The sequence below is a fragment of the Culicoides brevitarsis genome, chromosome 1, assembly GCF_036172545.1.
Source record: "Culicoides brevitarsis isolate CSIRO-B50_1 chromosome 1, AGI_CSIRO_Cbre_v1, whole genome shotgun sequence".
Lineage (NCBI taxonomy): Eukaryota > Metazoa > Arthropoda > Insecta > Diptera > Ceratopogonidae > Culicoides > Culicoides brevitarsis.
In genome coordinates this window covers 25,273,045-25,298,337 of record NC_087085.1, presented here as the reverse complement: position 1 = coordinate 25,298,337, position 25,293 = coordinate 25,273,045, and the positions used below count along the sequence as shown (strand labels likewise).

General features: G+C 28.8%; 1 protein-coding gene across 1 annotated transcript in view; it reads right to left on the bottom strand.

Moving 5' to 3' along the window:
* The window catches only part of LOC134837504 (aryl hydrocarbon receptor), a 39,948-nt gene that overhangs the window by 2,621 nt on the left and 12,034 nt on the right, over positions 1-25,293 (bottom strand). Inside the window, exons 2-5 of the mRNA XM_063852885.1 lie at positions 15,308-15,498; positions 9,206-9,333; positions 2,624-2,713; positions 49-258 (exon numbers count right to left, since the gene is read on the bottom strand). Coding sequence (XP_063708955.1) covers positions 49-258; positions 2,624-2,713; positions 9,206-9,333; positions 15,308-15,498 — 619 coding nt within the window. The remainder of the gene's footprint in view (positions 1-48; positions 259-2,623; positions 2,714-9,205; positions 9,334-15,307; positions 15,499-25,293) is intronic.

Here is a 25,293-nt window from a genome sequence, read left to right as displayed (position 1 = left end):
AAAAAAAAATTAATATAAAAAATTCTTGAATTAATTTTAAGCACTTACTAAAAATCCCGACGTATTATCCAGAAGACATCGAAATCGCACAGTGAAACTTCGCTCGAGATGCGTAATTTTATCGGGAGCGAGTGCTTCGGACAATGGCATGCCAGTTAAATCGGCGGGAAGAAAGGAATTCCACATGAGTTGTCTCTGCAGCTCTTCACGATCCTCGGAATGGACTAGTTCGTATACAGATTGGTGAACAATGTCAGACTGCAAATAAAAAATGATTTAATTTATTCAAGCGCCTTTTAATGAAAAAAAAAGCGAAACAAAAATTTTTTCTATTTTTAGTGTTTTTTAAAAGTTATGGCTTTTTTCATCTATTTTTTTTTAATATTTTTTTATAATTTTCTCGGGTTTCTGTTTAATATTTTTTTAAATATTGTTCAGAATTTCAAAATCTTTTTTTTTTAAATTTTCTTTTGCCATTATGATCGATTTTTGATTTTTGTATATACTTATTTATTTGATTGAAAGTTGGAAATCTAAAAAATCAACAAAACAAAATTCTTCTCTCTCCGTATTTATTTTCTTTCCTGAATTTTTTTTTAAAGCGTTTAACACAACCTTGTGTTCTAGTTCACATTCCACTCAGGGGGCACAAATTCAATTTTTCGACAATCAAGCTGCACCCTGCAGTGGCAACTCGCCATAAATTTAATGGTGTCAAAGTTTTGAACATTGCACTTCATTTGGATGTTCTGCACATGCTTTCGATACTCTCAAACTCACAAAAAAATGGTGAGAATACGAATAATTTTTTTTTTTTGCATTTTCTTATTATTATTATTTATTGAATTTTTTTCATAAAATAAAAAATAAACAAGTGAAATGAAGCAAAAGGAAAAAAATCTCAATTTCAATAAACACTGCCTGAAGTATTGAACAATCAGACATCTTTATCATCGTCATAAACAAAATTCATTTTTTTTATGTGCACGTCTTTCTTTTTTCATTAATGCTCTTTGGGTGTACGAGCAACGAAGCAACAAGACAAATACAAGAGAATGTAATTTTATTTTTTGCGATCAAATTAAGACATAAATCATCTCCTAGTTTAATTGCCTTCCCACTTCTCTGCTTTTTTGCACTCGCTTGCATATATGTTTGAAGATTATTATAATTTAGTGCGTGGCTTGTTTAAAACAAATATAGTAACGACATACAATGACAAGTTATTTAATAAAAATAACATGTTTATAACTCTCTTTTTTTGCATATCTCCCTCACTTGTGTGTCTCTCGTTCTGCGGTGGTTGAGATTCAAAAGTGCCTGAAGTGGAAAATATATGATGATTAGGCATTTAAATAATTGAAAACATATTTCACAGACGATATGTGGCTTCGTATTTGCTGCAATCAACTGCGCGAGCCTCGTTTATTTGAGTTTTGACACACAACCTTGCCTCGAGTTAAGCACAACTTAAAATCAAACAAACATAAACAATGCACCATTAAAGAAAACACATAAATCAAAACCGTTTATTAATTTTCTTTATACTATTTCATTCCACCTTCAGCTTTCAAGTTTTCTCATCAAGAAGCGCCACATTGTACACTTTCAAGCAATTTATATTCGCACAATAATTTTATAGATGTTTGTTTTTTTTATGTGTTCTTTTGAAGAAATAACTCTTCTTGTCTATTTATTATTATTTTTTATTATGAGACGATGTGCTTTACTGCTGCATAAATAATAAAATGCACTCGCCCATTTATGGTGCCTGAGACCGTTACCGAGATATTTCGAGTTCGATAAATAATATTAAATAAACAAACAAGTTGAATGTTTCTTTATTGATCACTGATCAGACAGACAGAGTGTCTTCATCATAATTTGTGCTTGCAATTCAACCTTTTTGCTGCACTTTTGCAAGTGTTTGACGTGCAATGCTAAAACAAAAGAGGACAACAAAGGTTACTAGAGGCGATTAAACAGCTTCCTGGTTGCATGACATGCGTTCAAATGGTTAAGAAAAATACTTTAAAGGTGACTTTTGGAGAAAAAAATATTCATATGCAACAAAAGTCAAGATTTGCTCAATGTTTGGTCATAAAATCGTTTTTTGAAGCATTTTTAATAAGGAACTAAAGTTACCCATAAACTTCGTTTTAGTAATTGCGAGGGTGACACTAATTTTCTAATATTTTTAACACAAAAACAGACAGACATGAAAACCTTCTGTTGCTTTATTACAGAGGATCGCTTTCTGAATAAAACTCCCTTTAAACCCAATACAAAAGAATGGCAATCTTCATAAATTATATGTCTATGATACTTTTATAATCATAAATATGACCCCCCTGTTCATATAAAAACCTAATAAAATAATATTAGACTTGCTTTTGATACACTTTTTTTGTGCCAGTAGAGTTAATACAAAAGCAACAACAAAAAAAAAATAAAGAATGGAAAAAGATTAACTGCCTCAATAATAAAAGTGTGCCCGATTTTGCTTGCTTGTGTGCTTGCCTTGCTTATGTTATTGTCTATCCTCAAAGAAGAATAATAAAACGGAGAAAGAAAAGGAATTTAAAAATAAAATATACGGACGAAGGAAAATAAAAGCACTTACCTGATGAAATCCTAAATAACTTTCTATACTATGGGTTGCGAAAAAAACTTCACCCTCACATGTTAATATCATTAGGAAACCATTAAGAGCCTGTAAATAAAAGAGAAAATATTTTTATTATTTTTTTTATTTATGGTGAATCATTCAGAAAAAAATTTGTTTTTGGACTAGAAACTCAAAGGCAGCTCACTTTCAGATTTTTATTTTTTGTTGGACATCAACTCATAATTTACTCTCGTGAATTATTACACAAAATTAATCATCATTCTAATTAAAGTAACATCAAATATTATTCTGGAAGACATAAAACAATAAAATTTAATAATAATAATGATAAATCTCTCTTCTTGTACTGAAGTACAGATTCGTGAATGTTTACACAAGAGATAATTCGAAAACATCCATTTATGTCTCATTAATGTTGATGTTTTTTACTAGTTTCTCGCTGCTAGTGATTATTAATATAAATTGTTTGATGTTCTTAAATTTGTTCTACATCGACAGGAACTTGTAACTTGTAAACAATATCCGTTCCACCATCGCATCTCTACGAAAAAATCTAGTTAATTAATTTACTTTTTTCATAACTGGGAGAAAGTAGTGATTTAGAAAAAAAAACATCCAGACAGATTTGACGTTGATGAGGTCAATCGCTTATTTTTTTCCGACCAAAAAACGACCGACAACCTTTTTTGTCTTAAAAAAGGAAGGAATTTTAAATCAATTTAACAGCATTAAAAAATTCATTCATAACTTTTTTTGTGTAGCTTCGCGTAGATAAATTTATTTTAAAGATCAACAAAAAAATGAAAACAAAAGAGTTGGATAAAAAAATCTTTTGTTTGATTTGGTCCGTAATGCGATTTTAATGACATTCATTCAAGTTTTCTGATTCAGGTCAGTTCGAGTAGTAAATGCTTATTTGAGAGAATCATTCCCAGACTCATTCATAACTTTGTTTTTCTTTCACTGAGGCCGTTCCGAATGAAACTCAATGGTTTAGTAGAAAAATTTTTAAAAAGGAAGGGTTCAAAATAATAATTTTTTAATTATAAAATTATTTTTAATCAAAAAAAACTTTTTTAAGAAAATTATCTTATTTTTTTAGAACATTAAAATTTTTATTTTTAATTTACGCCGCTCCAAATTTTTTTCTATGTTTTTGTCCCAAAGCCGAAAATCCAATGGGGCAAAATAAAAAAAAAAGTTAAAAATGTCATCAAAATTGACCAATTTTTGGCCTTTTTCCATATTTTTTCAAAGAATTTCAAAATTTTTTAAAAAAAATTGTTGTATTGAAAAACGAAATTCCACATGAAATTCCTTCTCTAAAAATATTTTCAAAAAAATTATATTTCAAAATTTTTTGACATTTACTTTTATGAAATTTTTTTGTTTAAATTTTTAACTTGAAATACTCTGAGATCAATTTTAAATCATCAATTCTCAATGTTAATACCACAAAAACTACTAAAATATTCCTTAAGGGCCCAAATTGGTTAAAATTTTGTCATTTTGTATGAAAAAGTATTTCAAAACTTTTTTTATTTATTTCATTTTGAAAAAAATCTTTTGGGACAAAAACATCGAAAAAAATTTGGAACGGCCTTAGTAAAAAAGCTAAAAATACTGCAAAATACATTTTAATATTAATTTGGAAAATTTTTGGATATTTTTTTTAATCATAGATTTTGTTGTAAAAAATTTTGATTTTCATTTGGAGCGGCCTGAATTAAGTAAAAATTTCCCTTATGATAATTTTATCCCATCCAGAACTAGAAACCGCTAACTTTCTAACTAGAGCTCATCTGTAATTTAATTTAATTCCATCATCACTGCAATTAATTTATGAATTATGATGGTGTTTTGACTGCGAATCTAACGTTAAATTAGCATTCGTTCTTGTAAAAAAATAATGGAAAAATGTGAAACATAATTACAACAAGTTACAGTAGTGCGAAGTAGCTACGGATGCATTTAAAATCACCAAGAACCGTATAAACAATAATTAATTTTGAATTAAAAAATGCGATAAACAGTTGAATTTAATTGCGTAAATAATTGATAATTAATATTTGGTACGCGAACGTACTAGACGCTGACTTTTACAAAAATTTTACAAGAAGATAATTTTTTTTTCAAGTTTTGTTTGCCTATTTTTTGCTGTTTAAATAAATAAAATGCGGGAAAATAAATCTGTTTGACTTGCGGTTATTGGGGCATGACTCACAATGTTTTTATTGCGTTAATCGTTGATTTACTGGTGATATTGCTCCTCGGTATGAATACGCAAAAGTTAAACAAGAAGCAGGACAAAACTGCTTATCACTTCCGAAAATTTTGACTTATTTATTACCTTTGAAAGCTGTGTGACGATAACAAGCTGTTGTATGGAAAATTTTTGACCGACAACGTGACCGATATTAATAAATATTTATAAGGGTCATTGGGAAAGTCATATTATTATTTATTTTGAGATTTTTATCACAATTCATTCGCATTTAATGTGCGGTGCGGTGGGCAATTAACTATGATTTAGTGAGGCGTACTACATGCGTTATCAGTTTCCCGTGCATGATTAATTGGTTGTTGAATCCTGATAAACATTTTTTTTGCCTCTATGGCTACATTGTTGAATTTGTGGCGAAAATTAGTAGTTATCGGGAAATTATGCGAGAAAAGGAAAAAAATACGTCGAAAAAGTCATAAAAATACAAGTTTCATGCGTTACGTCAGTTATTTACCGAACTAAGTGATTTTATTACTCTGAGGGCCATGTTTTAAGAGCATAATTAGGTTTTTCAACTGGTACAAATACAGCAAAAATCGACATCTCGCGCTACGTCTTAAGACGCGAGACATGCAAAATAATATTTTTTTGGCTTTGAAAAGAATTTTCAGATATTTTCCATTTTTATTCATGGTAAAAATTGATTAATTTAAACCCAATTGAAAACAAAAATTTCCAAAAATTTTGATCTAATCCTTCAAAAATGCCACAAATTGACAGATATCAGGAGGTTGACTGAAATTTTTTGAAATATATTTTTTTTCACCAGGATTGTTTGTTTTCTCGTGTAAAACACACTTCAGATATGTCAAAAAATGTGATTTTCCACGTCTTAGTAAGTTCTTAGTTCTTAGTAAAGGACCAAAAAGTATGAAAAATCCTATTTTATATGAAAATGTGGGATTTTTAAATATATGTGAAAAAATTCCATGACTAAAATTTTCTTAAAAAAAAGTCGAATATTTAGAAATATTTGAAAAAATCAAAATAATTGAAAAATGTTAATAACAAGAAAGATTTATTTTTTTAGCAAATTGCAATAATAATCGTGTTTCCCTTCTCTCTCTTTCTTGTATAGTTTTTTACCCAATTCCCTATTTTTTCGCTATCTAATATCTTTATAACATTATTTGCTTCGTTGTCGTCATTCTTTTATGCTTTATTATTATAAATTTCGTGCCTGGGAAAAATTTAAATGTTTTAATTTAGTTTTATTTTATTTTTATTATAACACAAAGCGAACATGATACAAAAATTCACCTTAAATGGCGTGAGTCTTGTGAGTGAGCAGAGCAATGAACAGAACAAGCAACTGTGTCAATCAATTATTTATTCTGTGCTCATTTATTCCAGTCTAATTTGAAAAAAAAAATTAAAACAACAAAAAAAAATCAATCGAAATAGGGAGAAAATGGCGATCGTCCCAGCATGGAAAAATTGCATACACACGAAAAATAAATATAATTTTGCTATTTTACTATCACCATTAACCACGCCCAAAAATTGCCGTACATTCGTCGTTTGCCATATGTACAAATGAAGCGGAAATTGAGTCGAAAATGTGTCCATATTAAAATATTAATAAATTAAATATGAGGGTTCCGTGCCCTCTTTCTTTGCCCAAAAATTTCTTCATACCACAGATTTACGGGTGATTTAAAGCGATTATGATAAATATTTTCGCGACGTAAAGATAAATTCAATTGCAACCGCTGAAAAAATGTTTTAATAATAATTGAACTTTGCACGCATATTGTTCTTGTTGCGTTGTGATTTGTGTGTGACGACAATTACGGACATTTAGCGCAAGCAGCACGCACAGAAAAGCGACAACTCACGCGTCATCGTTTATTTACCCGAAAAAAAAAGAAAATATTTCTATATACAAAGAGTCACGAAAGTTCAATGTCAATTGATAGCAAAAATGTGCTTACAGCACGAAAATCACTAACCACTAAAAAATAACAGTTACAATTATTTTTACTGATTTGACTTGAAGTACCACGTTAATGTAATAATATTATATTTAAATAGTTAAACAAATGGCAAGAACATGCTTGACTGGTAGTTGGAGGTAATAAAGTGTGTAAACTATGTTTTAATTTGATTAATCACGCACGATAATTGAGCGAAATTTACTTGAGTGTGTGTGTGTGTGCGATATCGACCACATAACTAACGGAAAATGGTTTAAATTGTGACCCACATGTGAAGAAAATCCGAGATGCCAGATTAAATTGCAGTTAATTGTCGACAACATGCTTCTCGCGTTCATCTCATCCATGATTTATGATCCAACGCATGCATCGCAGCTAATAAAATCATTTCGCGCCGCGATTCTGATTCATCGAAAGTGAAAAGTGCATGTCGATCGGTCGTCGTCGTCGTTGTGCACGACGAAGAAAGATAAGAAGAGTAAATAAAAGCTACAGGTTGTCATGTCATGACTCAATATCGACTACACACACAAATATGACATTCAAAACGAACACAAGACTTATTACTTTTCGTGTGACTTTTAACTCTTTTCTCACACGTACCTACACTCCGCTACACTTTTTCATGTGAGCAACAAGCAGCTATCAGTCAAGCCTTGTTATTATGTATTTCTGGCATGCACAACACCCTTTTTCTTATAAAGTTACGTGGAGTTGTTGTCGGGCGCGTTTATTAACTTTCCACTGCTTGCTGCACACAGACTTTTGCGAGTAAAACAAAAGTTGACTTGATTTAGACATAAAATAAAAAATATTTGTAAGCAACACATTTTTCGCCTGCGACACATTCATCTAAGCAACAAAAGTAGCATGGCGTGCCACTCGCAAAATATCGTGATCCAGGAAACTATAATATTTATGAATGGTTTTTGGTTTTTTTTTGCTTCTTTTGAATGGAAAAACACCTTTTTAACCCGTAAATTTTGTAGTTTGGTGGAAAATAATGCAATCATACTTTAAAAAAAAATAATAGAAAATAATTGCATTGTAGGTCACTAACCCAAAGCATTTTAATGAATTTAGTTATTAGATTGATATGAATTTCTCACATTATTTTGGAAATCAAAAGTGATGTAATGATAATAATACTCTTTCAAAAAACTCTCTTCAAAGTTTTATCAATTTTTATTATTCTTTTCACTATTTCTTATAAACTTTAATTTTTTTTATTGTTTATAAAATTTTAAACATTTTTTATTAATTTTAGTCTTAATTTGTCTTAATATAAAAAATTACGAAAGCTATGAAAAAAATATTTTTAAGTCAGTTTTCGTATTTCATTGACAATATAAATCGGAAAATTATCATTTATCATTTTTTTCCAATGTGATATTCAAAAAATTTAAAAAATTAAATTTGAATTGCAATAAATTTAAAGAAGAAATAAGATTTAAGGAAAGAAAAATAAAATATGTTATCAAATATTGAATTACATTATGTCCAAGCTATAAGTCAATTTTAAAATATTAATTATTCAAAAAATTAATTTTTTAATATTATCATGAATTTTTCACAGATAAATTTTTTTACGGTTTACTATAGTAAAAAATATTCAGTGAATAAAATTCAAACTTTTTTCAATCCAGATCGAGCCTAGAATTTTTGTAAAACTTTTCCGTGAAAGCGAGTTAATTTTATTTTTACCAAAAATATTTACATGAGATAATTTTTGCCAATTTAAAAAATCTATAACTTCTTAAATATTCATTTAACATTCACCTTGAATTTTTTTTTCAAAGCTTACAACTTGACACAGGTACATTATCATAATCTTACGTCAGTAAAAAATGCAACAGATAAGTGATGCAACAACCACTTTTGGCTCATTTATGATAATATACTTCCAAGTTTTTCTCACGCCTTAATTTCCATTTTATTTTTTTTTTCTCTGTTCATTCATTCATTCCGTCGTACTCAGCGACAACAACTGGCAATGATACACCTTGACACACAAGCAAGCAATCAAGCAAAGTTAAGTAAAACAATCATCACTCGCTGCCTAGCTCTAGCATTTATTTATAAATATTTTCTTTTTACAAGATTTTTACAACAGCACCACCGCTAACAACAACAATGAGTACAATAAACGACATTGAATTGCGTGACCTAGTAGTCGTCTTCGTGTGTGTGTGTGTAAATATGCTTTGGATTCTTGTAAATACCCCGATATGCGATCCGATGTGACACTTATGTAAAGTTAAGTGGTTGATAATTTTTTGTTGTTGCTCTATATGACGACATGCAACACTTTATGATCCCACCGAAAATAAAAAGTACAAATTTATGGTGACTTACCTGTAGAAACATATCACCGTCGAGCATGTGATGCTCAATTGCGCCCAAATCTCGTGCCCGATAACTGTCGTGGTGACTGTGGAGATGCGACAGAATTCCATTTTCTTCTTTGTCTTTATGCATAACAACTGGAAAAAAAGAGAAATAAAAAATTTAATTAAAATGTCTCTCGGCAATCGCACGACGCACGACGACAACGACGGGAAAAATGATGTTTTAATAGCACTTTAATGGATTAAAAATTGTGGAGGAGTATTTACTTCCATTAAATTTAATGTTTTGTGTATTTTAGCAATTCCAGCATATATAGCGCACATAAAAAAGCAAAGTAATGATAATAATGATGAATAATTTAATGTAAACTTTGCTTCACATTGTGCTGACTGACTGTCGGTGATCGTTATTTAAACATTAACCAACATAAATACATTCGCGCAAAAAAAAAGTTGGGCCGTTTTTGTTATCGAAGAATATGAAAATATTTCTTTTCTTTATCTAAATGGATTTTATGATGTATCAGCTTTTCCGTCCCTCCTTCTTCATTTAAATGTTTTTTTTTTCGTTTTCTGTAAGGTCGCTCCAAATTTATTTTGGTCCCGTGTTTTATTTTAATATTTCAAAAAAAAAACCCAAAGTGAAAAATAGAATTGAATTTCCTGAAAAATTACTTTTGGAATTTTCATGTTCTTTTTAAAAAAATAAAAAAAATGTGAAACTTCAGAACTTCTTGTACCTAATTAAAATTATTTTGTATAGAATTCTAATTTTCAAAAAATTCAAAATGTTCTAATTTTTTTTCGACATGATTTGAATTTAATTTTAATTAAGCAATTTAATTAAACAATTTAAATATTTTTTTTTCTTTATTTAAATTTATCTTTAAAAATATATTTACAAACGGTGAAAAATTGTATCTCAAAAAATTTTTTTAAATAATAAAAAATTATTTAAATATTCGACATAAACTTGGAGCGGCCTAACTTGCTCCAAAAAAAATATATAAAAATTCCCCCAAATTTCATTCATTTTTCCTTTAATTTTTTGTGGAAACAATAAAATTTCTCATTATTTTTATTTTAATACATTTTCATGAACGTTTCCTGCAAAAGTTATCAGGAAAAAGTTTTATTTAATTTTATGCCGACAACTTCCTGAATATATTCGTAGTCTCACTGATCGCCACTCCCAAAAAAAAGGTAAACGGAGTCAAAAAAAAAAACTTACTCTCATCATCATGGCTATTAATCTGCTATTTTTGTGATATTTTAATAGGGACTGTTATGGTCTTAATTAGATAACAAATGACTTGAATTGATTGACGTAAAAAATTTTTTTGATATCTTTTGTTTGCCTTTCTTTTTCGAACTGCATGAGGTCATCATTCACACACGTTATTCACCACAAATAATATCCTCGCCGCGAATATACACACAAAAAAAAAACACATGAGGGGTCAACGTTTGTCCTTTCTTGTTTCTTGTGTTTTGTTATAAATGTTAGTTAAAAACATATTTATGATATTTAATGGTTTTTTTAATCCCTGACGTGCACTTTCCCTTCTTTTCTGTTATTTTTACATGTCCCGCGCGCGCGGCGTACATTACATAATGCACAGGCACAAAAATTAGATTAAATTAAATAAAAGTAGAGCATATGTTGGAATGATTATGACGTTGACCAGCTCGATGAAAGCGCTGCCCGATAATCAAATAAAAATAAAATCATCAAGTCCGTTCTGGGAAATTATTTTAAAAAGTTGCATTTAATCAATAAATAAAACAATAAATGCAAATATTCCACTCGAGTGATCAGTGTAACGGTTTTGTCTGCAAAAACACAAAAAGTTTAATTGAAATTCAAGGTCAATGTAATTATCGTTTGATCCTGCTTTGTGTATTTGCGTCTTCGTTACATCAAAGGACACTCATTCACCTTTTTTGTGTCCATTTTTTGCGCTTGTTTGCGCACATTACGACCATGTGTGAATGAATTTGATCTAAAAACTAAGAAGGAATCAATGAATGAAACAATACTTAATTTGAATTTTTTACGTGGTGCGAGTAAAGTCAGTCAGACGTTTGTCAGTCAAGTGAGATACTTGACGGTCGACCAGCGTCTCTGTGCCATATGGTCATATTATGCTATTTTCAGTTCTTTTACACCCTTATTCTGGGTCATGAAGGTAAATTTAGTAAAGTTGTAAGAAAATTAAAGCACAAAAAGGACTACGGATAATTATGTGAACGCATTTTTTTCATAAAAACGGGACTTCTCAACCAATTTTTGGAGATTTCATTTTATATTTAAGCTTGATTTAGCGATTCATTCAACCAAACGGGGCTGAAGCCATCTCACAGTCAAATTTACAAAGTATCAATCAATTGGTTTGCCCGCAAGAGAAGGTATGGATCTCATAAGTGCCCCGAAAGTCCAATTTGGATGAGTTTGATAGATGATAGAGACTAAAGATATGGCAAGAATGTGTAAATTCCGATCTGCAGCCCTAAATTTTTTTACAAATTTTTGCCAAACTTTAAGTCTCTAACATAAAAGCTTTTAAGTTTTTTGGTCAAGAAGGACTTTTACGACATTCTATCTTTGAAGGGCTTTCGCAAACAGATAGTTTGACCAAAATTCCGAAAAAAAACCGAAAATGAATCGCAAAATCCTTCTTAAAAACACTCAAAAGTTCAAAAGCCCCATCAGAAAAATTATTCGCGCACTGAAGGCAATTTGCAACTTAATTGCTTTCCACAGAAAATGACATTTAATTGACATCTCGGTCTGCCATACACACGATTTTCGTGACTTTCATTGCCAAAAAATAAAAACCACAAAAAGTTTTCTTGCCATGTAACGAGACAATATCACTTTCATTTTTTTGACAAACACAATTAACAAAAACTATTTTACACTCCCTTTAATTTGATAGTTGTGTTAATAACGGCAACAATGGGCATGATATGCCGCTTTTCGCTGTACGGCTCGACATGACATTTTTACGAGCGCTATTCTAGAAATTTTATCTTGTTTCATAAAAAAATTGTCGTCGACGTTGTTGTGATTCATTCGCGCGAGCTCTAGTGGCTAGTATTTAATTTTTTTTATTCTTTTATCATATACATATGCAGAGACCTGACTCTCTCTGGTAACATTAATAAATAAGGCAACAACACCGAAAATTTATTATTTTTGATAAAAATCATAATCTGCCACATTTTTATGTTAATTAGCTCTTGTGCTCACATAAAAATATGATTATAATAATTTTTTTGTGTTTTATTTCTATCCTTGTCGCGTATACCTTGCTTTGTTTTGTACGAACGAATGTGAACTCAGAGTGGGTGTCTTTATATCAAAATATAAAAAAAATGTAGTATCGTCGTCCCGTTGATTTTATTTTGTTTTTTAAAGCAAGTCTCAGGGATATAATTTACCGCATTAAAGTACTTTATTATTATTAGTTACATAAATAAACATTTTTGCCTCTACCAACTTGCTAAACTTGCCACAGTCAGTACTCGATGGGTCTCTGGAGGCAAAGCATGGCAGAAAAAATAAATAATCTTAAAGAAAAACTTTTTTTCTACGAAAAATTGTGGGTAAAATGCAATTTCATTTTATCCGACAATCCATATCCTGAACAACTTTCTTACAATTGCACTTAAGATAGTGGGAACATAGCGGCAGACACGAACACATAATCCACACAGACTGAAGAGAGAAAAAAAGAAAAAAAGAAAATGGGTGTTTTCGTCCTTTTTCTCTGGTTTTCATTCTTCTTCATTTAATTCTTTTTTTTTTTCGGGGTAGATGGTGAATCTATTGTCACGCAATGGCGGCATCAATCAACTCAATGCGCATGACTGTGCTTTCAAGTTACTTACGAGGCCGTCTTTACACATTATTATTGCAATATTTTATTGTGTTTCTTCTTTTTTTATTTTTGGGTTTCTGTAATCCATTCTGTGAGATACCCAATCTTATAATTTTTGTTTCTCCTAAAATGTATTTTGTTAAATTTCCGTTTCCTTTTGAGAAATTGGTGAAAAATTTGTAAATTTAATTAGAATGGGATAAAAAAAAGATTTGACAAGGAGTTCAATTTCATCTCTATTAGGCCGCTCTAAATTGATTTTTAACTTTTTGAATAAATTGATAAAACAAGATTAAATTTCTTGAAATAGTCATTCACGTAAACTGACTAAATTCAAACAGTTTTCGACCGTTTTATTTTTTGATGGTTTTTCAACACATTTATATTCCAGAATTTTTCAAGATATTTTTTAATTTAGATTTTATATTATTTTTTGTTTAATTTTTTTTATTTAATATTTATTTTTTAAAAAAATATTGAGATAAAAATATTTGTTAAAACACATTTTAAGGTAGAAAAAATTTAAATTTAAAAAAAAAATTCTTGATAATTTATTAAAAAAAAAACTTTAATTTTTATGATTTTATTTTTTTTCCCATTGGACTTTATGTCAAATGGTACAAAAAAAAATAGACTTCATAAATAAAAAAAAAATCTGACAGACATTTAAGCATTGCAAGGTACCGTTTTCAACAAAGACAACCTTCCAAAATAACGAAAAAAAACTGCACCAGAAATAAATAAGGCAACAAAACACAATAAATTTTTTTTCCTAGCATATCTTCTTCGTCTTCTGTCTAGGTAAGGTAGCATTGTTGTAAGACCATAAGACACACGTTACTGCCAAACTTTTTGTGTGGTGTTTATAGATACCAGTCTCACAACAAGAACAACAAAAAAAGAATAAAATACCAGACCAGGTGGTTGCAATCTCATATTAATTTAGACAGGGAATAATTTATGAATTTTAAACGAAGCATATAACTACACAGAGAATGCTTTGTTGCCGAACACAGAAAAAAAAACGCTAAAAATATTTTAGGTGGAGGGCGCTGAATTGTACGACTGTTGTTTTAATTAACTTTTTTTCCTATCTCCTACACTTTTTTTTTGTGTTTTACTTTACTTTTGTCTGGTCTATTATCTGTAGTAGGTAATATGAGTGCGCGTTATGGTCTATGATCAACGTGACGCCTTATCGTCTGAAATTTTAATGATTTCAAAATCGGCCACGTCCTTATTCGAGTAAAAAAAAATGTAGAAGAAAAAAAAACGAAATGAATGCAAATCCACTGTTATGACTTTCTTTCTTTTTCCTTTCGTTCAGTTCTCAAGACATCTAGCACATTATTGTGGAGTGGATTAAATTCTTATCATTTTCTAAATAAATATTTTTACGAACGTTGACGTTTCCGACAGCTACCTAAATTTTTCTGTATTTTTTTTTTCGCCGTGCTTGAATCAACAAAGGACGAACCATCACATTCGCAGGAAAAATGTTAATAAAAGGATCAGTGGTGTACCAAAAGTAAACGTTGGACCTAAAAAAAATTTTTTTCCATAAAAATAGCTACGACACTGTTTTTTAAGGATTTTCTTCAAAACAAAAGAGTCGGTTGTCAAGTCAAGTCACCCATCAACATGGATTAATCTAAATATTTCACAACAAATATTTTTATTGCTAACCTCGATTTCCATTTGACTCAAGCAAAAACGGGTCAAAATTCAATCAAACCGACAATTTACTAATAGATGTTCTATTAAAAGCTTCTTCCTTCCTTTTAAATGAACATTGAACACTTCCACTCCTATCAAAACATAAATAGATAGAAAAATATCCACACAAGTCACGTGCACTAACATGTGTCAAAAGGTTTAATCTATCAGTAAATCTCTCTACTCTTTTACTGACCGCCCGATCGCACAGACAAACAATATCCACACACAAAAAATGATTAATGAAGCGTGAACTCTTTTACTTTGCTTTGGCACCAAAATTCAATAAAAGTGAAGAAACCCAAACAAATCCCCGAGATTTTCTTGGAAGGTTGTAAATTTACCATAAAGTGTGGAAGCTTCAAAACGTCATTTTAATTAATTCTCAAACTTTTTTTTTTGTTTTCGTGTGTTCATTCAATTAAGAAGAGTGCAATCAATGACCACCAAAAATGCAAGAGGGGAATTTGATACTCTCGTTTTTTTTTTGTTTTCATTTTCGTACTCACCTTGAAAGTAACTCTTTGTCCTTAAATAACTAACAGATAACCTAAGAATACTCAGTCGATCCAATTTACTAAGAATATTTTGTTCAAACGGTAAAAGTGATGCTAATAAATCTAATTCTGCATTCAGACGTTCCCTGTGTCGCTTTGACGGATTTGACTTTGTGACGCCATCCTTCGGTGGTGGTTTGAGACTGTAAGTACAAAAAAAACATTTAAAAAATTAATTTTTGTGATTAATCGAATTAATTAAATTAGATTCGCTCAATATAATAAAATCATCAAAACTCAATCAATACCGAATTTGTACAACCCTTGTTAACAATGATGCGGACAACATTGACGAAAGAGATAAAAAGCACTTTTCTACGCTTCATTAATCCATGTTTATGGGCAACTCGCATTCAATCCACCCTCAAATTGATGTGGCATGATGCAGCGGAAATATTATTGAGTTAATTTTAAAATCATTAATCATGATGTTGTTGATCGTGCATTTCTATTTTTTGACTAACCAATTGCCAGTTTTACGTTACATCTCTCGAAATTATACCCGTAAGTTCTTGATAAACTTGTCTATTTTAATTATTCGTATGAATTTGGTTAATTAGACTGGAAATGGACGAGAATGGAAGTTACTTCATTAATTTTATGTTATTTCATTTGCCTATTTTTATCACACAGAGCCATAGAGTGAAAGAGATCATAGAGAACAAGATCTTGTTAACTAATTGACATTGTCCGTCCCTTCTAAGTTGTCATTATCTCTGATGAATATTTAATGATGGACCATCTGATGAAATGTGTTGCGGCAATAATGGATGTTGATACTGACGGTCGAAAGGAAAAAGTTTTATTTTTGGAAAAGTAGACGGGTTTTAGCTAGAAAAAGTAAAAAATGAGGATGAGATGACACCGTTAAACAAGTTATAGGTATGTAAATGATGCATTTTTTATTTCATTTTGTTTCACTTTTATCTGAAATTTTATTGTATAAATTTATTCGTTTGTTTATTTCAATGTTAACACATGTAAAGTGCGAGAATGAAAGAAAGGATATCCAACTGGAAAATTTTTTAACAACAAATTTTTTAGTTATTTAGGTTTTAAGTGATAAAAATCACATTCTAAAGAGGCTAAATCAAGAATCAAAAATGTTTCCCATTCCTTCTCACATGTTTTTTGTGAGATCCTCAATAGTTTCCGACAAATTTCGATACTTTTTTACATTTTAGTGCAAAATATTAAAATTATTTTGTGAAAAAAAAAAATTTATTTCTCTTATTTTTAAATATTTATAGGATGTTTTTAGAATGAATTCTAATTGGCCTTCAAAACGTGAGACCGAAAACAGTTTTAATATTTGTAACGGCCACATCAAAATATTATCCGCCATATTGGATACACGTCGAAAACAACAAACACGAGGTTATTAAAATTTTTTGCTACAATTTTAGCATTTCAAAGAGATTTTATTTTTTTATTCTAAATTATAATACAAAACCGGGAACTAAGTAGCTGGGTGAGATGCAAAACTGAAGGAAAATATACCAAAACACAGCAAAGAGGAATTTATAATCAGGACAATCAAGGCAAGGGAACGATCCAAAACTGGATCGATCACAGAAGTACAAGGTAAGTTATTAACTTCAAGAGAATATATTGTAATTTGGAACTCTTTGCGGCAATTAACATCGTCGTAAGGAGTTCCGAAAATATTTTCACAGGAAAACGAAACACAAAAGGAGACCAAAAGCATCGAAGTGACATCGACAGGAAAATGGGTGAGTTCTAGAAACTTTTTAGTTTTAAGTTAGAAATTTCTCGCACTTTTCGTTGTTAGGGTAGTTTTTAAGCTTTTTTTTCAGCTAGAATTAAGCTTAGAGCATTTGTCGCTCTAATAGGGAAAGTTTTTTTTTCAAATCAGGGCAAGCTTCAATTATTTTTGTAACGGGAATTGTGTTCCTCATTAGTTTGTAAGGGATTCTGCTAATAGAGCGTCAGGTAGTTTTAAGTTTTCTCAGGGAATCGAAAAGTGCGTTAAAGTTCAGGTTAGTTAGGTTCTTTCAAAAAAAAAAAGTTAAGAAAGAACTCTTGAATGTCACTTGTTTGAATATCTTAGTCATTTTCCTTTACTTTCATAGTACTTGAACACTTTATCCTCCGCTTGTATGTCTTGAATAAAAGTATACAAAAAGTGAGATGATGAAACGATTAAACGCAAAATAATGCCAACAAGTCTGTTTTGTTCTGCTGTCTTCGCGCAGTTTGCGACAAATGTAAAGCATGTTTGAATTGAGAAAAAAAAAAACAAGACGAAAAGGAGAAAAGAATTAATTTAAAAAATGTTTTAAAAATGCATCTTTTCTCACCTCGAAATATTTTAATTGCTACTTGTGTTGACTAAATTCCGGTTAAAATTGAGATTAATCACGTAGAAGGAATTTTTAATAGTACCAATAAGTGTTACAGTTAACGACTTACAGGTACATTACAAGTTAAATCCTAACAAAATCGCATTATCGAAGACATTTTAAAGCTTTTTTCTTGTAATCTGATATCAAATTTGCTACAAATCCATAAACATTTGTGTAAACACATGACAGCTAAGCTGTGTCTTGTTTATTTTTCTATTTTTAATACCACCCGCGTGCGTTTGTAAGTTTATTCAATTGTCCAAGTAATGTTCGTTTAATGGCTGGAACGCGATGTATATTGATTTCAGTCGTTTTTACGAGGCGACTTGCTCGACATGGACGCATAGACAAAAAACATATGTAATTCCTCGTGTTTTACAACCCGAAACACCAAGCGTCATGTGAATAGTTACACAGCAGTGATTTGTATTTTGAGGGAGAGAGAGGAAGATCGAGACATGCAAAGATGACCAAAAAAATATCTTACGTAAAATGTAAGCGAACAAATAAAAAATTGAAAATCACTGAGACAGATGGAATGTCTTGATACGCACTAATTAAGACATAAATCAATTATTTAAACGCTTATCGCTTCAAGACAGAGAAGAGAAGAAGATGACCATTAATAAAAACGGTCGTAAAAAACAAACAGTAGCACATCCGTTTTTTTAATGGATTATAAATCTCAGTCATTCGCCGTGTTTTGACAAATATTCTGCGTCTTCTTAATATCTTAATTAGTGCATTGCAACCTGTTTCGCGCATTTTTTTTTTTAAGTAGGTGCAGATTTTCTTGTTGTCACATTGATTTGATTAATGTTTTCAATATAAACTGTGAGAATTTCAGATGTATGAGTCATTAGTCAAATTTTTTTCTTAAAAAATACGTTTTATGTCTTTAAAGATGCTAATCATAGTTACACTTCCTTAAATAAACATGAAAATTGATAAAAATCGACCAAATGCTTACACCCCAAAAAGGTGTAAAACAGTGAAAAGGCATTTAAAAAGCGATTTTGATCTTCGTCATTAAAAACTTAAGTTAATAATTGTAAAAAAAAATAACTAAACATTAATATTATTCTAATAGAATAGTAACGAAAAGTTTGGTCGTTTGTTGAGCACTTTATCAAATTAATTTATCATTCAACAAAATAAATAAATATAAACAAGAAATTCGAAAGAAACAAAACAAAAAATACGCAGCAGACCTTAATTTATTCGTAATATTTTTGTCTATACATTTATTATTATTTTTTTATTAAGAGAAAATATATAAGACAAAACACACAAAAAGCAAAAAAATATATTTTTTGTCTAAATAATAATATTCATCACCACCTTTACTTTTTTGCCGCATTTATTTATATTAAACATTTATTTTGTTTTGTTATTTTTGGTGATAATTAAGACGTTTAGAATAAAATAAATATTATTAAGAACATTTTTATAGTACTGACTTTGTTTTGTATAAAATATATATATAGTGAATGATGATTAAACGATTATGATAAAATATTCGTAAAAAAAATTAACAACGGACCAATGACCAAAATATGAGTCTTCACATTTTATAAAGAATCTGAATATTTTTTTTGAACAATCAATTGTATGCAAGAATAATAAAATATGAAAATGAAATCTAATAATATTCACATATTTTATCATATTAATTGATGAATTATTTATGATAATTATAATTTATGATTAGTTTACCACACAAAAATTAATTCTTGATTTGCTCTTGCTTGCATTCAAATGCTCTTAAATAAATAAAAATAATTAATATTACAACGAAGTTGTTCAAAAATTATTATTGTTTTATTGCTAAGCGCTCGAAGCCAAAAATAATTAAAACAGGAGAGTAGGACAACAAACTCACTTCGGCATCGAGCTTTCTCGCAGTTCTAAATTCCGTTTTCTTGTTGTTGTTAGTTGACTTAAATATTAATTAAGTGTTAACGAGTCATTAATTCTCTTCTCTCATTTATATATTTTTTTCCTTCATCATACATATTATGTATTCAATTAATATTACAATGTAACAAAAATATTCAATTATTATGCAAGTACAACATTTTACGTGAAAAGTGAATTTCTCTTCTGCAAAACGGATGTTCATTCAGTTATTTTGAAGTGTGAGAAAATAGCACGTTCTTAATTGTTGCTAAGAATTTATTTTATTTTTTTAAATGTTTAAGAAAAAAAAGTTACTGGAGACTCTCTGTCTCTTCTTCCATCTGCGTTTAAAACCAGTAGTTGGGACGATACTTAAAATAATAATAATAATAAAACACACAAGATCCAAATTATTGATTTTTCTTCAGTTCTGTTTATATTTTTTTCTCTTCTTCTCAAATATATGAGAAAGAAACTTACGAACAAAAAAAAGTTTTAATTCCCTTGATTTTATTAACTCATACCTCTAACTATCGTTGTTTTATACAAGTTTATGTGTGTTGCAAAAAGTATCATTTGGACATGTGTAAAAAAATAATAATGTAATAAATAAGTGGCTGGCATTATATTAGTGCGCAGGCAGAGGCATAGTAAATGAAAGAAAAGAGAGGTGTTAAAATCAATTGTAAAAATCTTTTTTTATATATATATATTTTCCACCAACTTTTGTCTTTTTTCGTATTATTATTCGAATGTTACGAAGGCTTTTATAATTGTTGCAAATAATATTATGTAAAATGTACTCGTATGTTGTTTCGTTTATTGACTTGCTTTGCCTTCTTTTGTCTTTTTTAATATTATTTTTCTCTCTCTCGTATAAATTTATTAAGAGATTTGAGGTGTTAGCAATGCCTTCTAGTGTAGTAGGTTGAAGTTTTTGTGGTTTTTTATTTTTATTAAAATAATAATATTATACAAAACGAGGTGTAAGCAAGCAAGCCACGTATTAAGAAAAAAAAAATAAAATAAACATTTATTTAATTCAGCTACTGTATGGCTTTGATTGGAATGCAGTTATTTGTGGTTTTTAGCATTACTTTCGAGAAATGTTAAAGAAGAGACTCGACTGATAAGTGTTATGTTGGTTGTTGTTAACAAGGAAGCGTATTAATTTCATTATTTATTAGCATAAACACAATGTTTATATTGATTGTGGTGAAAAATTATATTATTATTGGCATGGGAGTGCTTTTGTTGCCTACTTTCCGAGCAATAGGTATTTTTCTTTGTAGACATTTTAATTAATAATAAGGCTAAAAGTGGATTTCCTTTTGGAAATATACACACACAATATAGCAACAAAAAGTTTTTATTTCCATCTGTTCTTCCACTCTTCCTTTTCTGCCATACTCTATTATTATTATAACAAAAATTTTAGTTTCTATCACACCCTCGTCGTCGCTCATAGTCGTTCATAGTCCAGTAGATTATTCATAGTCGATTAAATCTAATTAATATTCTCTCATATACAACATGTATGGTTCTCGAGACAGAAGTGTGTTAATTATTTTTGTCCGTTGTGTTGTGTGTTTCGGCATATAGACCGCAAAAAAAAAAAACAAAAAAAAACTTGGTCCCTTAATAAACCATATGGATCGCGACTCGTAACATATCAAAAAAATTATCTGCATATTTTTATCTCTATTTCCGTTTTTATTTATAGAGAACGGACCTAAGTGAGGGTAAACTTTTTTTCCATTTATTTCTTTGTTTTTCGTAGAGTTAGTTGCGATTCGAATGTCATTTCAGATGGGGATGGATATTTTAGTGGGTAATTAATATTTTTTCTTTTCCACATATATGTCGAAATTGAAACATTCTTGCATAAAAAAATAAATAAAACTTTTGTGGTTTATGTGAAATGGTAAAATTAAAATCGGACCCTCTTGAATTTTATATAATTTTTTTGAAAGCAACACATTTATCTTTTGTTCGGTATCTGTTTAAAACAAAATTTATAGAACAATAAAACAATAATGATGGAAAGTTATCTTGATGTCATAATAATTGAAAAAAAAACTTCATCTTACAAAACGGAAAATATTACAAGCCAATGAAATAATCGACTGATACTCCATTGTGGCGCATGTCTCTTTCTGTCCCAAATTTTGCATCAATAAATCGAGACGAAACCAAATTTGTTGCTCAAACTCTAAAATGTACGAGAGCAAGAAATTTTTGTATTGTAAAAAGAAAGATAAATTGAATTATATCGTGTTTCAAGTAGATTTAATTAAGGCGATTTGAACATTCAATCATTAGTCTGGCCAAGTAAATGAACGAATGAGTGGTTAGTAATTAAAATCCTGATTGATGTATTTATTTATTCGTTTTTTGTTAAAAGAAATTTTACTCAAACACTCAAAATACCATTAAAGAAGATTATAGGGCACACAAAAACCTAGTTGAATTATGATTATTTTTTATGATGTCCAATAAAAATTCAATTTTTTTCTGTTATCTATAAAATAATAACAGTTCGATAGTAAAGTACAACTACATACAATTATAAAAGGTAGAAAAACCAAACGAAAACTTTAATAATCAAGGGGTTACAAACTGCGCGTCTTTCGTTCGTAAGTAACGTATACGAGTAACGACCAACATTTATAATTATCAAAACGACGAATAAAAATAATAAAAAGTATAAGACAATAATTACGTTTATTCATCAAACAATGCTATCTATTGAACAATATCTGAATCCTTTAACTTTTTTGTGTTCTTCATTTGCCCTTTTTTCTTTGTACATATTTTTTTTCTAACGGTTTGAGCCAATATTTATTTTTATTATAATAAATATGATAAGAAATAAATTTTTCCTGTATTTTTTTCTTTATTATTATATTATTATTACCTCTTTCTCTCTATATATATTTTTTATTGGCATTTTAGATAATTATCTTTAATTGTATTGAACTTATTGATTTTCTTGGACTTTCGACTTTCGTCTTAACGTTTATTATTTTATTATATTATTAAAAACGGTGTAAATGAGATCGAATTAATTGAAAAACGTTCGATATTTTCTATCATTATTCATTTTTGCTTTTTATTTTGTGATAAAGCCGATAAATTTACTCAAATGTTTTACAAGCTTTTAAAGAGACGAAATAGTAACGATACAGACAAAACCAATTTATTTCTTCTTCTTGCATATTGATAAAACAATTTTTGATTTTCACGTGTGTGCGTTGTTTGTGTCTGCAGATATAAAATACTTTTGTTATACACAATAAATAAGACAACAAAATATTATTACAATAAGTCAACATAAACACATGTGAAAAAGGGCAGCAAAAATTTTCATTTAGGTATATAAAAAAAAAATAAATTAAAATATATAAATTTAAATTTAAAAAAAAATGTATATCAAAATAATGAAAAGTAATCCAAATTTAATTTGTTTTTAAATTTTTGAATAAAAATACTTGAAACATTGAACATTTGATAAAATTTTAACGTCCTTTTGTAATAAAGTTCATATTATACTGCATTCTGTAAATATGTGTTCCATTTCAACCACCTGCTCTGTTTTAGTTACTCACACACGTCGTTGTCGTCATCGCATTCGTTTATTATGTTTTGATATTATGTGCTACTTTGTACCTTTTATTGCTGCTATCACATACATTTATAACACAAAAATCGTTTTCGTAAATATGTACCAACTACCAACTATGTCTGTAATTTTTTCATACATTAGTATAAATAAACAAAAAAAAACTAAAATTCTCCATAAACTTTTACAAACTTTTTCATAAAAATTTACTTTATTGTAAATATAATTCTTTTCACAAAAAAAAAGAAATCTAGACGCCACCAAAAATGTCAATATAATAAAAAATGTCACAATTTTTTCATAAATAATAGTTTTAATACAGAAAAAAACAAACATTAGTACGAAAAAAGCCCAATAATAATAACTAATGTGTCTGAATGTTATTTTTTAGTTACAAACTTTTAACGTTTTTTGTTCTGTTTCTATTTTTGTGACATTTTATAAATTGAATTGAATATTGAGGCGAAAAATTCCTATCCTAATATAGTAGTAAAAAATACAAATTTTATCGATATTCAAATATGGAAGGTTTGACATTAAATTTGCATTCAGCCATAATTTTAAAGTTGACACAACTTACAAAGTTGAACAGAATGATAATGCTTTTTTATTTAAATGGAGGCAAGCATTTGATGTTCATTCGTACTTTAATTATTATTATAAATATTTTAAAATTTTATGCAAAAAAAAATCCTGTTTATTCATGCCTTGTTAAATTTTTATGATTATTTATCTGTGTTAGTCACAAACAAAGGCAAAAAAAAGAGTTGAAACATTGATTGAAGAGCGATAACAAACGTATTAAAACAACAAATAATGAGCAAGAACCAAGCAAGAATGTTTGTAACTCATACCTGTTCATATCAATCATTTCATCAAACAAATGGCTAGTTATAATAACGTTGATTTGCATAAATTAATTATTATTATTGCATATATGTACGACTGTGCGAGCCGAGAGAGCGTGCTGCGGTGATTTCCAAAGTTTTCTGTGTGCGAATAAAATGCGTTGTTGTTTTCCATGTACTTATGAGAACGGATTGTTTTATGATTTCTGGTGGAAAAAAACTTGTATTTTGTGTGTGAAGAAAATTATTCATAGTCAATGGTTTACAATTTATTTAAATTTTATGTATTTTATTGTAATTTGAATGCAAGTTTATTTCAAACAGCGCACAGTAGCTGAGAGGCAATTAAAAAGGAGCTTATTGCACAAAGATAATAATTATGCTATTTCGTAATATTAATTTGAGGTTTCTAAGAGAACAAAGTGCCATAACTGTTTTTTTTTACAAATAAAATAACTACTTGCTAAAGCCAAGTGCAATTTTAAAAATCCTACGAAACTAATAGATGATAAAAATAAATAATTATAATGCTCATTTTACATTTTTCAGGTTGAAAATTAAAAAATTAAAACTTTAATATATTAATTATAATAAAAAAAATAATTATTAGGTAATATTATTTTAAAAATAAATTTTAAATTGTATTTAAAAAAAATAAATATGTAATTAAAATTTATCGTATAATAGTTAAATAATAATTATTTTTATTTAATTTTTAATATTTTAAAAAATGTTTGAACTCATTAAAAGATGTTAAAAATAAAAATATACCTATAAAAATATCTTATCTTAAAACTAAAAAAATTTTCTTTAAATTATTTATCCTTAGTTTATTATCCTCTAATATTCTGTCAAAAATAAAAATATCTTATCTTAAAACTAAAAATTTTCTTTAAATTATTCATCGTTATTTTATTATCCTCTAATCGTTCTTAGTGAAACATTTTTTTTAAAATTGTACTTGCCTAACGAGCTTAAACGCATTCGCAAGGAAGATGAAGAAATCCGAAGAAAATATAATTGACCCGTAATGACATACAAATATCGGACTTAAATACCTTGATAATACGCACTTATTTATTTAAATTGTATGTCTTTATAATTTAATGGAAAAGTGAAACAAATACTCACTCATCGAGTGTGTGTATGTGCTGTAAATAGCAATCGTGTAAATAATTATTATCTTTTGATTACATGCAATGT